This window comes from Ciconia boyciana, chromosome 19 (assembly GCF_034638445.1).
Source record: "Ciconia boyciana chromosome 19, ASM3463844v1, whole genome shotgun sequence".
Classification (NCBI taxonomy): domain Eukaryota; kingdom Metazoa; phylum Chordata; class Aves; order Ciconiiformes; family Ciconiidae; genus Ciconia; species Ciconia boyciana.
This window is the reverse complement of record NC_132952.1, coordinates 7,152,910-7,167,473: the sequence shown is the minus strand read 5'-3', so window position 1 is coordinate 7,167,473 and position 14,564 is coordinate 7,152,910. Positions and strand designations below refer to the sequence as shown.

General features: G+C 37.7%; 2 protein-coding genes across 10 annotated transcripts in view; both read left to right on the top strand.

Annotated features, from left to right (window-relative positions):
- The window catches only part of GNB1 (G protein subunit beta 1), a 45,890-nt gene extending 41,019 nt beyond the window's left edge, over positions 1-4,871 (top strand). For 8 of the 9 annotated variants that reach the window (XM_072883697.1, XM_072883700.1, XM_072883694.1 and 5 more), the window contains 2 exons: positions 2,658-2,769; positions 3,163-4,871. In XM_072883697.1, coding sequence (XP_072739798.1) covers positions 2,658-2,764 — 107 coding nt within the window. In that variant the 3' untranslated portion in view covers positions 2,765-2,769; positions 3,163-4,871. The remainder of the gene's footprint in view (positions 1-2,657; positions 2,770-3,162) is intronic. The other variant, XM_072883704.1, reaches the window with a different exon arrangement.
- Positions 1,104-14,564, top strand: part of NADK (NAD kinase) — a 48,617-nt gene continuing 35,156 nt past the window's right edge. The window contains exon 1 of the mRNA XM_072883693.1: positions 1,104-1,108. Coding sequence (XP_072739794.1) covers positions 1,107-1,108 — 2 coding nt within the window. The 5' untranslated portion in view covers positions 1,104-1,106. The remainder of the gene's footprint in view (positions 1,109-14,564) is intronic.

The window sequence follows — 14,564 nt, the reverse complement described above, 5'->3', positions numbered from 1 at the left end:
GACCTGTTAGCATTCCCTGTCTCAACTTTAAAACTCTGCGATAACCTAGTTTTGGATGACCAGTGATGAAGTAGCTTAATGATGTCAACAAATAAATTGGAATACTTCTAAAGGATAGAAGGGAACAATGGATGCTTGAGAACAGGAAGACTGCCATTGAAAATGAGGATTTGGGGGTGGAGGGCTATTTCTTTTTAGACTTCATGGCATTGTTTATGTATGAACTGTTCAAAGCAATTCAACATTAATGTTGCTATTTATATAATTTTTTTTTTTTTGATATTTGTAGCAGTAGCTGTAGAGACAACCAGCAAAACAACGAACACTGTGGAGATTATCTTTTGAGGAAATGAATACGAAATTTATGCTCCAAAGATTAAGATAATTTAACTTCAGTTCTCTAAAATGAAAACTTTTAGAAAAAAGGAGAAAAGGTATAAATTAGGCCACAAATGTTTTCTTATTCTCAGCAGAACAGGGGATAAGAACAAGGACCTACTCTGTTAACAAATGAAGTGGTCTAGGTTTTTAAAATTATCCTAGGTGGGTTTTAAAAGCAAATAAAAAACACCAGCTAAGCAGAATATTCTTCCACATGCAGTTGAAAGGATTAGTTGCAAGTACATTATTTGGTGCAAATTGACTCATTGCTTTGAGGGGAGGATATGCTGCAGGTGGAAAAGACATAAACAAACACATAATCCTGAACTATACCAAACCAGTTTCCCTTGGGTTTGTTAATTTCTGTCTCTAGCAACTTTGTTTTACCACTCAGACTTTATTCTCTGTTTCTTCCAAAATTCGTGATAGTTTTCATTAGTGCTGAGAGGTTGAAATTGTGGACACTCAGTTCACATTATTGTAAAATAGCATTTGGTTCTGTTTGCAAGTTAATGGTGCCAAACACAATTATTTCAGTACTGAAATGCATTTTATGAATCAGCCTTGTCTGTGTGTTGAGATTTGCAACTTGAGATTCTTGTACTTTGATTATTGAGATCATAAATGTGTATATAAGCCTGTATGGAGATAAACTGAGAAATTTCTCTTGATTAATGTCTACGTTAGTTTACAATTGGCTGTATTTAAGTACTGTAAAAACAATTATGTGTGTTTTCCTATATTTTTTCTTTGAAAGACGTCCATTAGGAAAAAGAATAGAAGGAGGTGATGATCTTGCTTACCTGTAGAAATGAGAAACAATTTTTTATACTCATCTGGGTCCATGTACTCATGAAGTGTGGTTCTTGATTGGCAAGTTCTAGAATTGATTTAAACAATTACTGTATCAAGTATTCTGCTTGTTGAAATGTTCTGAGACTTAAGATTGCTGAGCAGATTTGACACTTCTATCGTGCCTGATTCTATATTAAACACCTTTGTGGTTATGTGTTCAGTTCAAATTGTATAAGACTTCTGGATGCTCTCTTTGTTTTACCAAATTGCAGCACTTACTAATGTTAACAGTAGACTGAGTTTTGATTTTATTAATGCTATTTCCACAGTAAATTCTAGGTAACTCCTAGGTACTTTTGTTAGCTCTGGCAGCTGGCTTCTGTATTGCACTGAATTTCTGAAGATTGTATCGTCCGCTTCAACACTTACTATTTGGCTTCTGCTGCAGAACTGCGCAATTCTGTGCTGAGGCTTAGGCACTTGTATGGATTTAACAGGATCTGGAGATTAATGGTGTTACTCACACAGCATTACTGCTTTTATAAAGTATATCAGAAATGTTACTTCAAACATCAAGAATTCTTGTGTATGAAGTAGTCATTTTTACACTGAATTAACAGTTTAAAATATTAATTTTTAAACATACTAGTTTGTGTAAGAACTAAAACTGACTTAATTCATGTTCTGTATTGGAGATTAGTAAATGGAGGGGGAAAGCCCAAAATATGAATGAGGCGAGTCCTATGAGCAGTGTAATCTATCTAGAAAGATTAATTTTAATTCTATCAATAATATCTTAGCTCAGTGCTGTGGACTGGAAAGAGCTTGAACATCACTAGGTTTTCTTTTTACCTCCTTGAAACTGTTAAATTAAGGGTTAGCTCCCTTAATTTTTCTGTTTAATGTCTCAATTCTTTTTTAATGGTACTATAATTGAATTGTAGCAGATCTCCATATTGACAAATAGATTGTATGTAGGAGTTTAAGTCTTATAAGGGCTTGTAAACATAGTAAGATAAAACTAGATGAAAAATTTTCATAACATAATTCAGCTTAACTTCTGATTTTACACATTAAAAAATTTTGTAAAATCTAACTGATCTTTATCTCTATGGAGAGGAAATACTGAGAGAGATGCAATGCATGGTTAACCTATATATATTGCTATGGCACTGTCAGCAGGATTTTTGGGGCTGTGATTTCACAACTCACGAGAAACTAGTAAAGGTCATAATGTGGGGAATATACAAGGAAAATTTTGGAGTAATGCATTTACTGAATTACCCCTTGCGAACCCACCCAGTTATATCTAAGTTTGTGCTTATAAAACCAAAAGCATTTAAAAGTTGCAACCATGTTTGTTCAGGATTTTTGAATGTGTAGGTTGACTAATCCAGACATGTGTGCCTCAGTGTTACTTGAACTGAAATGTGAAATCATCAAAGTAATGTAGTATGTTTATTACATGTTCTTATTTGTAGGTGTCCTTGCTGGTCATGATAACCGTGTCAGTTGCTTAGGTGTGACTGATGATGGTATGGCAGTGGCAACAGGATCATGGGACAGCTTCCTCAAGATCTGGAACTGAAGTAGGTAGGTATCCAATTAATTAAGGCTGTCCTTGTTTGGTATTCAGAATGCTTTTTTCCAGGTCCAAATAGTGCTGTTTTACTGATGCTGCAAGCTTATAGTTCAGATTAGGAAAGTCACTGAGGGGGGAAAAAAAAAAAAATCTGTTTGTTTGTTTTAGAAGGCTATTTGTTTAACGTATGCAATGACATTTTTGTGATGAACTATTTTTGGCATATTTTATTTTCCTGGTAGGGATGACTGTACGGTCTTTTGAATCTGGGTTGGTAAATAAATGGCGTTCTTGAAAATGGTGAGATAATGGCTAAATGCGTTCAGTGGGTAGCGAGAGCAAAGCTTGAAACTTGATTACAGTTTATCAAAGTGCAACTCTTAATAAATCTTTCTGTGTGTCAGAAGAGCGGCGGACTCCATGACTGGAAGAAGTTTCCAACGTTTGAAAATTAAAAATGATAGCATATCCAATCCAACCATACTAACTTGGACCCCCATCCTCCCCAACTTCAAAGGGCAAGATCTTTTCCGTCTCCTGTTGCTGAAATGAAGAGCACAATTACCTTTCCAAGAAGAATTTCTGTGTTGTAAGCAAAATGAAATTGTGCATTCCTTTTGGGACCATTTTTTTTTGTCTTGAGAAGTTAAAAATGAAACACTATCATAAAAGCATGACGAGAGAATAAACTTGAGCATAATTGTGAAACAGTTAGCTTTCACTGTAGTTTCCAAGTTGAAGTTAAGGACTTTATCTCACACACTTGCAAATTTTAAAGTCATGTTTGTAGCAGGATTTTTTTTCAAGTTTCCTTTTTAAATACATTACTTTATGTATTTAATTGAGCAAAACAAGGGAGTCCTAGCCCAGAGCATCTGGGGGTTGTTAACGTTGTAAATTTAGTCCCTAATTTTTTTTTATTTTATTTTCTAGTATCACAGATAATTGTTGCACAAAACTTGGCATATATAGGATAATGTTAAGCAGTAAGGTAACCAAGCACATGCTGTAAAAGGTAATGAATGCTTGTTTAAAGAATCCTTTCACCTTTTATGGATAACAAATGCAATCCTTGGTCCCTCCTGCCCCCGCCTTTTTCACCACACTGATTTTTTTAATCTGTTTTGGTTTTGTCCACTTGAAAGGGCAGTTTATATATCCTAACACTATCCTATAAGTCTCAACAACCAGGAATCTCTGTTTTCAAAAGAGACCTATCCTACACTTGGGTATTGAGTCAATTCTTTGTGTATGAAATGATGTACAAATCAATGTTTTGAAAATAATGATCTTGAACTTTCTAAGTTAAACAAAAAAAAAAAACCTTTTTTGATTGTTTGCCATATTGGGTGGGTTTACTCTTAGAATCGCATGCTGTAGAAATGCTAAAAAGTGCATATTGGACTAAGTCCTTAGATGTTTTTTCTTTGAAGAAATAACCTGTTTAAAAACTGTAACCATTGTCGCTGTATTCATTTATTGTTGCTACTCTGTGCATAAACCTATGAAGAACTCAAGTACAAAGCTATGCACGTTTTGGAGTAGCGTGATAAGTCACTTTTTTTTTTAAAGAAACAGCCTGTTCAAACAATCGCTGTCAAAGATTCTGGGGTGTGGGAGGAGGGAACCTAGACCATCTTCTTTATAAATCAGTTCCTCACAGCCAGTTCCTCTTGTAGGATGAGTCCTTTGCATCTGATCAGAGTAATTTTTGTAATGAGCAGGTTTTCCTGGCTTTCTTTTCAAATAAAATGTTAAAAGCAGCAGTGTTTGGACAGCAGATTGTTCTGTTAAACTTTCCTATCTTCTCACTGTATCCAGAAATGCTCCTTCCTAGCAGCAGTAGTAGCTTTTCTCCATTTTGTTTTTTCTGCAACATTCTGTACAAAAATGTGCTGTAATTGTGCGTTAGGCCTGGATTTGGCATAAAAGATGAATTCCCTCTTACTCTCTTTCATGAAACTACTCTGTAGAGCTTTCTCCACGCCCTGTATCCCTCTTCACCTTTTGTATTTAATTTTAAAGTCAGTGTACTTCAAGAAAGCTGGATGCAAGATAGATACTATATTAAAATGTAATGTTATTTAAGATGTAATAAAGCAGTTTGACATGAGTTTTGACTGATCTGTTTTGCAGCTTATTGTTCAACCCACAAAACTGCTTCTGGCAGGGTTTGAGTTATGAAATAAATGTATGAGAAGTGTATGCTGCCCCAAAACAAATTGTTCAGTATTTTAACATGGCTTGGATTTTTAATGGTTAATTGGGCAGAATATGCAGTGTGTTAGAAAGTGTGTATTCATGTGAAGGGATGTGGGTTTCATTTTAAAGCTAAAAATAGATTTGTGAGATGAAGGAAAACCCTCATGATTTTTGTTATTGGAAAGTGTCATCAGTGGTCACTGAAAATGTATGTGTAAATGTGCAATATACGCTAACACTGAATGGCAAGTATGTGAAGCTTAGTGGCTGCAAGCATTTTGCTTCCTCTGTTCTTAACTATTTAAGATGGACATTTCGTGGTTTGATTGCTAGAGTTACTTGAGAGCTTAATCAAAAACTGCTGGTAGCTCTCTTAGCTCAAACACCAAAGGAAAGTAGCTAGTATGATTCACGTGGTATGCATCACAGAAATGCTTTGTGGAATATAAAAGTGTAACACCTGAAGCGGGAAATCAGAGCAAAATATTTAGTAACTTCTTTTAAAACTTTTGTGTCCTTTAATAGGAAGAGAATTGAGTGGAACATCTTGTGTTATTGCCATTTGAGGATCTGGCCAAAAAAGCTCTGTTGTCATTGTTAGCTGTCCTTACTGTAGGTATTGAGAAGGGTAAGTAGTTGTCATTTTAATGCTCAGTAAGAACAAAGTCTCCACAAGGCAGAATTATATCTAGAAGAAAAATAAATGGATTTGATACCCACAGAAGCAAATTCCTGAAACAAGAGGTGTTCAAAGGCAATTGGTTTAACAACTTGGTATTGATCCACTTGAGGGTTTTGTTTTGTATTTTTAGTGGGTAAAGTCTCTTCTCTTGTTCTGACCTAAACAAAAGTGGATTTTTCCCTCATTTCACATCAACCAAGAGAAATTCCAGTGCCATGCCTTGGTTTCATACCAAACATGGAAATTCTCAGCCTCAACGGAGAAGTTTTTAAAAGCTGTGAGTATGGAAAATATGATGGTGGCATTACTTAACTAGCAGCTGTTAACTGTGAGCTTTGGGTTTTTGGACTGCAGAATACTGGTAAGTAGCTCATGGCTGGAAATGCTTAAATTTGGGAATTCAAATTTAGTCTTTTCCAATTCCAAATGGTATAGCTGTTTTTTCCACTCACGTGGTATATTTTTATTCCAACGGATGTTTCATATGTGACTTTGTCTAGTCTATAATAAAATCAATGCAGACATAATCTGTCTGTCTTTCCTTAATCTCTATCCATATGTTAAATTACTGCTTCTGGCCCATGCTGACAATGCCTTTGCTGGCAATAAAGTACCTGCCAAGGTAGTAACTTCTTGTGTCAAGAGGCTAATGTGTAGTGCGATTTATTTGAAATGCAAACAGTTGCAAATGCCTCTTATTACAGACAGTGCTTCTGTTAAATACGCAGCTTTAAACTATATTATTTAAATGTCTGTCTTTTGTATGCTTAGTTATTCAGAGAGCTGTAACTGAAGAAAAATGGGTAGGCAAAGTGAGAAGCACTGAACTCTTGTGTCTTTGACTTTGGGCCGAGTCCGAGTTCTGAATGCCTTTGATTTTAGGGTGGGCTTGGATCAGTACCCAAATCAAAATGGCTTATGTAATCTTACCTATAGCAGTCATAGTAACGTAGTAGCTCCTCCTGTAGGCTTTGAAAAGATGCTGACTTAAAGATAATTCTGGGATGTGGTTCCAAAAGAGCAGCTTCACCTAGCTGCTGGCAAATTTCTAGAGCAAGGTTTCATAAATGGAAAACAATAATATGTGAGAACTGTTTGTCTCTGCTTGGTCTTAGTGGCAGCGCTTGCGGTTTCTTACTCGTGGGCTCCTGAGTGTGTATTAGATATATGAGGGGATGAGGAGTGGTGTCTTTGCAAAGGAGGATGGAGTAAAACTTTACGTGTTTATGAAGCATGTTAGATGACGAAGGTGGACGAGACCGATGGATCTGAGGTATTTGGATAATGAGTGGGTGTGGAGGTGGGAAAAGGAGTTGCAGTTGTCTGGTCCTGGCTTGGAAAGTGTGTCACGGTAATAGAATGGACTTCCATGGGATTGGAATCCTCTCATGGAGCTGGGGGGAAGGAGTCAAGTGAAGGAAGAGATAACAGATTTCTCAATCTCAGTACCTAGATTTAAGACTTTTGATTATAATGGTTTCTGTGCCACTCATGGCCTTTAATTTCTTAGTGAATTAAATGCATCTTAAAAGATCTGAGGTTCTACTGCTAGTAGAAGAAAAGATCAGAGTTGGGCATTCTAAGTTTTGACCATTAAGTGCCCTGGAGTGTATGTTTTAAATCAGCTGTGAAACATACTTAAAATTACCGATTGAATCATGCCCTATATGAGCTAAAAATAGAATGATCTGGTTTCTGGGAAGTGGCAGAGTAAATAAAGAATAATAAAACCTGTCACCCTTGCTGAGTTCTGTGTAACTTGGTCTGAAACAAATCAGGATCCTGTGTGGTATTATGATTAATGCTGGTTTTAGTGTAGTTGTAACCATGAATTCGGATTTGAGGGGAAAGAACAAAAGAACTGACTAATGAACAAATTCTAACAGCAGCTGGCTATTTTTGCATAGTGATGCTCTGTTTTTCTTCATATAATCTTTAGAAAGTCTGCTTCAGCTTTAATCGTCAGGCTACTCAAGGGCTCTGAGTTCAATTGGTCACTTTCTATCTATATTACATTCCAATGTGTAATAATTCTCCTAAAGTATGTGGGAAGTTGAGTTTTTTCTGGTTTAGGGTTGTATGAGAAAGGGAGGAAGAAGAGCTGGAGAGAGTTTGGAAAGAATAAACAATAGATTTCAGTTCCATTGTTATGCTTAGCCTATTTCCTTGTCACCCCTGCTCTGAACGGCCCTGTCACATGAAAATTCCCTGTATGCTCAGAGATGGGAGCAGACATCTTGTATCCTGAATGGCAGCTGCTTGCATCCTGTCAGATGTGCTTCTTTCTGGCAGTGTTATTTGCCGATTTAAATATTATGACTTTGGTCCGGTGTACCCGATGAGTTAAAAAATTCCTGCTCTGTCTCCTTCCGGTCTTTTCTTAAACGTTACTGGATGCTGTCTTTTTCTTTTCTTACTGTTCTTGTGAAACCTGATCCGCTAGTAAATGAAAATCCATGGGCCTGCTCTATCGGTCACTTGGACTGGGAAAATGAAGGCCTTGATTCTGACGTGGCTGGGTGTTGTTCCAGGCGTTGCTGCTTGTGTTAAACCATCTCTCCAGGAAACGCTGTTCAGACAATCTGCAGTTCCTGTTTCCTGACAGGAGACCGTCCATGACCGGCAGATTTCTGGCCTTCTGACCACAGGGCCTCATGTTTGGATCTGTACTTTGCTGCCGGCTAGTTTGTAACCTGTGCATCATTAAGAGTTTTGAAATGCAGGCCAGAGAGAAGTTTCCTCATGTAGCACTTACTCTATGGGTTAAATCAATTCAGTGGAAGCAGGAAAGCTTGAGCTCACACTTCCCATGGTGATTCCTAAACTCTTGTCAAATACTGACAAGTGCTGGGGTCCCAGATCAGGAGTTAGTGTTGCAGAGCACTTCCCCTCTGATAATCTGGGCCCCTTCAAAGTACGTTCCTTAAAGGAAGGCAAAGTTGAATCATTCTGAAACTATCTACTCAGCTTTTTCTTCAACTGTCAATACTAAAACGTCTCCAAGGAGTATTTTAAAAGTGTGTATGGGATAGTAACACAGACTGTATTTGTAAAATTACCCAGTATGTCACTTACATGGGGAAAACAGAAGCCACAGAAATGTGAATAAAAGCTGGGTGAACTTCTCATTGCTTAGAGAGCTGGCTGCTAAAAACTCACCCTTTAGAAACACAGGCCCCGCAAAATACTCATTCAAGTAATTCCTGGCTTAAACCAAGTCAATTTTGTCATAAAATGGAACAAAAAGAATCTTTTTTTAAATTATTCATAAGCCATTTGCTCTAGATTAGTGCAGTGAGATGCGGTTGACCCTGAGAGGTAATCATCTGTGGAGCTGGAAGTGGAAAGTGAAAGGTTTATTTGATGTAACAGATTTTTAAATGGCAAAATAGATAAGGGAGGAAAAAGCCTGTTAAAAACGATGAGCTATTCAAGATGGTAAAATGCTGACTTCTCATGAAAATTGTATATAGAAGTACAAACAGTGCAGCTCCATCTGGTGGTATAAAACATAATGAAGAAGGGTGGTCAGTGTAGAGAAAATGTGTATGACAAAAAAGCCGGTGCTGAATTTGGCTGCAGTATGTGTTCCTAGTACATGTAACCCTCCTTCGTATATCTTCAGAGTCCATTGAAGATGTTCTGATTTTTCCGTAAAGACTTACAAACAAAACAAGCTTTTCCTAATGTTTACTTCTATAGGGATTTTCTTTTCTAATTTCTTATGTAAAAGCTTCAGATGGCAGAGGTGGAGAGGTTAAAATCAGCCAGCGTTAACTGGAGCAGGGTCTCTTAGACAACTTTAAATCCAACTCTTATTTAGAAAATAATGGATGGAGATCATGAAGAGCCTCAGTAATTCCCTGCACTTCTCTCCGGCCCCCTCCCCAATATTTCTGAACTCCCTCTCAACATTTTTGACACACCCTGTCACAGCTCGAATCCCAAGTGCTTGCTCTTTTCAGCTTTCCTCCTCTGCTTTAAGTAGGAATTGGGATCTGGAGTTTCTAATGAAGATATTTTGATTGACAAGGTATTCATGCTAAGATCAGACTCTGATGTCCGCTTCTACCTACCAGTGTAGTGAAGTACCATTCTGCAGTGGAAATGAGTATTGCTATGATATAGAACCATCACATAAATTCCAAGTCCTTGTTTACAAAAGCAAACATATTTTAAGATCTATAGAATTCTAATATTTAGGTTTTGTCTCTTTTGCAAAATAAGGATTCATGTTGAGTGAAGAGCAAGTAGGCAGCAGCAGATCCTTTTCTATGCTGCCTGGTGCTTGACAGAGTGAGTCATACTGTAATAATATGTAATTGCATATATTTATCTAAACTTTCACTGATTTTTCACCATAGTTCCTTATCTTTTTTTTTAATGGTTTACTTTCTGTGATTTTATAAACAAAACTGAAACAAGGTCCAATGGGAATAATCACGTTTGATCCTTGGCTCCCCAAAGCTGGTGCTTAATCCAATAGGAGGAACAAGACAAGATTTAGAGTGAGTGGTAGACAACATCTGACATTTAAAATTACTCAAGCTTTATAACTGCAAGGTTTTTTACACTGTGTTCTCTCGTACACTGACAGTGCTCAGAATACCATGTTAGTACCCAGAGGACATTACATAGTGGATGAAGTGGTCTAGGTACAGTCTACAGTTCACTTCATGGAAGGTTATTTCAGCCTCCTCCTTACACCAAAAAAAAAATGTTTGGAATATGCTTTCTTGTATCTTTTTTTTTTTCCTTTGCTGTGAACCAGCATGCGTGCTTTGCTGTAAGATGGGCTGCAGACCGACACAAGTTTTACAAACCCATGATATGAAATTAGAAAAGTTACTGAGCTTCTACATTTCTAACCCATTTGATGATATCATGGTTACTTACCTTGAAGTCTGGCTGTTGAATTGGAGTCTTAGCTAAAGTTGCTGTCTCAGTTGTCCTTCAGTACATCAGACACCAGATAACTAGGGACCATTTTATATTTTTAGAACCAACCACAGGAGTCTCTCTCCTGCAATTAAATAGGGGAATACCTTTATTTAATTCTGTGCTTAGTGGCACTGACTGTATTTAAGTCAAATAATACAAGAAGCTGTGAGAGCTTCTAAGCAATTCTATTTCAGAAAAGTAGAGAACATCAGCATCTGTATCACCTGTGACATGGGCTATATTTTGTAGGTAATATAGAGAAACATGCATGTTTGTTACACCTCCCTTAGTCTGGAGGTGCATATACATACTGAAAACTACCATAAATGTTTCTAAGAGGTTCTAACCCCCAGAGCAATCATAAATTTTACCAGTCACAACCAAGAGAAGTCTTACATATTGATATAAACATCTCTACTACTGTGGCATTAATAGTTCTATGCCTGCATTTACCAATAAGCTCTTGCCTGTGGACCCTTTTCCGTGAAAGTGTGGATCTTGTGAATGTATTTAGATATTTCATTTCCATCACCTAGGTTGAGACATATTACCTCTGCCTCTCCAACTGCAACAGGAGGGGCAGGATATAGTTTGTGTGCATAGTTTATTTTGTTGTAAGTATGATTTACACTTTGAGACCATAAATCATGAATGCATTCACTCCACTCGCATCATCAAGTAAAGAAAGCCTGGGAATAAAAACCTCTTCAAATAGTATCTTTCAGCTCGCCTTATCTTCTTCAGAAGGGCTTGGGAAGATGAAGTTCATCCCACCTTCTGGCAATAGAAAAATGAAAATGACAAGTTGATGGTATTTTCTGGAGCTGAAGGCCATCCATCTCCTTGAGTCAATGAAAATTCAACCTTATACTGATTTGTATTTTTCTTGTGTTTAAGCATTTAACAATTCCTTTCACCCTGGTTTCTTCCTTCTGAAAGCAACAAAAAAATAAGTGAAGGGAGGATTCACAAGGTGAGATATTGAGCCCCCCTTAGGAGCACCAGTTCCAGCTTCCCTCTGGCCCCTCCAAGTTTCCTTGTAGCGCACAGGAGCTGTTTAACTGTTAAACGGCTGTTGTTCTTTGCCTAGTGGCATCTGAGCTCTTGAATGAACAATAAGTATTCGAGGAGTGACAGCTCTGGGAGTGATGGACACCAGTTTGCACTAATGAGGGATCTGGGAGCTTTTCCAAGGATGACTGCATCACTTAATTGAACAATTCTATATTTCATCTGGTACTTGCATCAGATGTGTGTTTAACCCACTGCATTCTGAAAAGCTTGTCAGATCTTGTCCCAGGTTCATGCTGTCAAGTAATGTGAAAGAATTGCCCAGGGTATGAGGTATTACTGAATTATAAAGGAAGGCCAAAGAGCTAAGAACATTCATTGTGGAGGAAAATGAATGAGATGCATTGACAGGGCTGGTGTCAGTGGCAGTTCTAAAAAGTGATGTTGGAATTAAAAAATGATTCTGTTGAGCAGTTCTATCTTCCTCCTCCCATGGCTTATTTCAATCAAGTGATAACATCAGACATGGTGACAGGAAATGGAGCAATTACAGATAGACTTCAAGGAACAGCTTATCAGCATTGAAGGTTAAACTTTCATAAGCAAAAAGATCATTCTTGTTCTTTGAAGCTTGTCACAGTTCTATACGCAAAGAGTAACTTAACCAGAAATACCAGATGGGAGCCAGGCGGTCTTATGACCTCAGCTCTGATCCTGGTAAAAGTGAAAGTTCCTCACCAAGTTGTAGAGCTTAAATTAGCAGGGCTAGCTTCTCATTCTCTACTGAAAACGTAAATTAAAACTCTTAGGCCTGTTTTACGGTGTGGCAGCTGTATCCTCCTCGCCCTGAGATTCCAAATTATTCTGTCAGTTCTTTGCACTTCAACCAGCATCATCAATTAAAATTTGTCGTGCACACTGGATGGAAAATGTGCAGTTAAGGTTAGCAGTACAACTGCTAAGAACTTAAAAACCTTTCTGTCCCCATGTTGGTTCTGAATAGTTTAACTTATTAATATACTATTTCTAATGCTTTACTGTTTACATTTTGAATGGCAAGCAGCAGCGCTAGCAATAGCAGGCAGTTAAGCTTTCTTTTGCAGTTGTATTGCAGTAGCATGATGTTTGCAAAGAAGCCTCTTTATCTGAACCATTTCCAACTTTTTTTTTAAGAAATCAAGTAAGAAATCCCTTGCCAAACCTGCATATGTGCCCTTTTGAACTACTTTCTCAACTTGATAATGCAATGCCTGCATATCTCTCTCAAGCTAAGAAGGCAAAAACCTCCTGGCAGATTTCATCACACTCCTGTGAGGAAGGAGTTTCCTCCATTTTGTATGCAGGGAGTCTGTGGCATGGAGATGCTTGTGATTTATCCTTGTCATGTAATGGCCGAGTTGGAACACAGACTGGCTCCCTGACCTGCAGTTCTGTGTTCAGCGAGAAGAGTATTCCTTTGCGTTTGCTCTTCCTGTCTGACATCCGCTTGCTCAGGCTGATGAATCTTGGCAGTTGCCATCATTTTCCGCCATGCAGAATCACTCTAGTGAGCGGCAAAAGATGATGGCAACAGGATCAGGGTGGGATTAGCATGACATTCTCATACTCTTGGAGGAAATGTCAACTGTAATACATTTGGGTGTAAGCCAGATAAAGCCCAAATATTCTTAATTTTACAGTTTATTCTAGTAGAGAGAGATAATCTTGGGAGTTGTGTTTGGCTGAGTTCTTCACAGGACATCCTCTGCAATTATATCAAGGGGATTTATGAGCCTATTCTTCCTACTCAGATGATAGCCCTGTTTTTTTGGTATTGTTCGAGAGGCTTTAGTGCTTTGCAGTATGGAAATTCAGCTCTGTGGAGGAAGACCGGACCATAAAATAATTGTCTGGGCTCTTTGAAAAGTTATATAACTGGGCAGCTGCATCACATCTGAAAGTTACTTGGATCTTTCCTTCCCCCCTCTCCCCTCCCTTTTCCATGTCACAAAGCCAGCAACTTTCATTATTAGTGCAGTGCTATTTAGGATCCATTGGTGAAACAGTCTGCAAGCGATTCTAATTTGTACCCTACCCTTTTCAGAACAGCTACCTGCACTATTGCTGACTGAAATCAAAAGACTTGTGATCCTGACGGAAAGCATGTGCATTAAGAACTAATTCATAGTAGTGCCATGCATTATTTAGGAGCTTTGCTTGCATGAGTGGTCAGGTACAGACTTTTCAGCTGCTGGGACTTGAAGATTATGCCATATGTGAACATCAAATGCCACTTTTCCTAGGCTTGTATGACATTTGGGGCCTGACTTCTGACCTTGTAGTCATAACTGTATAATTAACTATCATGTTAATTATATCTAAGTAGTTTGATTTCTGGTCACTTAGGTTGAAATTTGAAATTTTGGTTTCAATGTGATGCTTGAAAGAATGTGCATTAATTTCCTGATGTATTTTATGAAAGGAAACAAATATAAGAGATATAAGGGAACAAGACCCTAAAGTTCATCAGAAGCTTTTTAGCTATGAATTTTGATTCCTATTGCTTTGTAGGCAGAACCCAGCACAATTAAATCTTGATCCACTGCAGCTTCACACCGCTAATGTAATTGCCAAAGTAGGGAGCATTTATACATGCTGTCTTGCCATAGGTGAAGGTTAGTGGAGGGTATTTCTTAATTTTATGGACATGTATTAAACTAGAGCTGAAACTTAAACTCTTATCTACAAAAAAGATTATGCTCTTGTAATTTATTATCATGTAATTGACCATGTTAGGAGAATGTGTTTAAAATGTGGAGAAAATCGTGGTTTGGATATGAGTAACATGAGGCTCTCAATTCTGCATGTCGCTTGGTGAGGTAAGGTATTCCTATAGAGACCCACGTACTGGCACACTTTTATGCACACACAGAATATAGTGGGGCATGATCTTGCAAATTGATATAACTGATGTATTTGCCTCCGTATGAT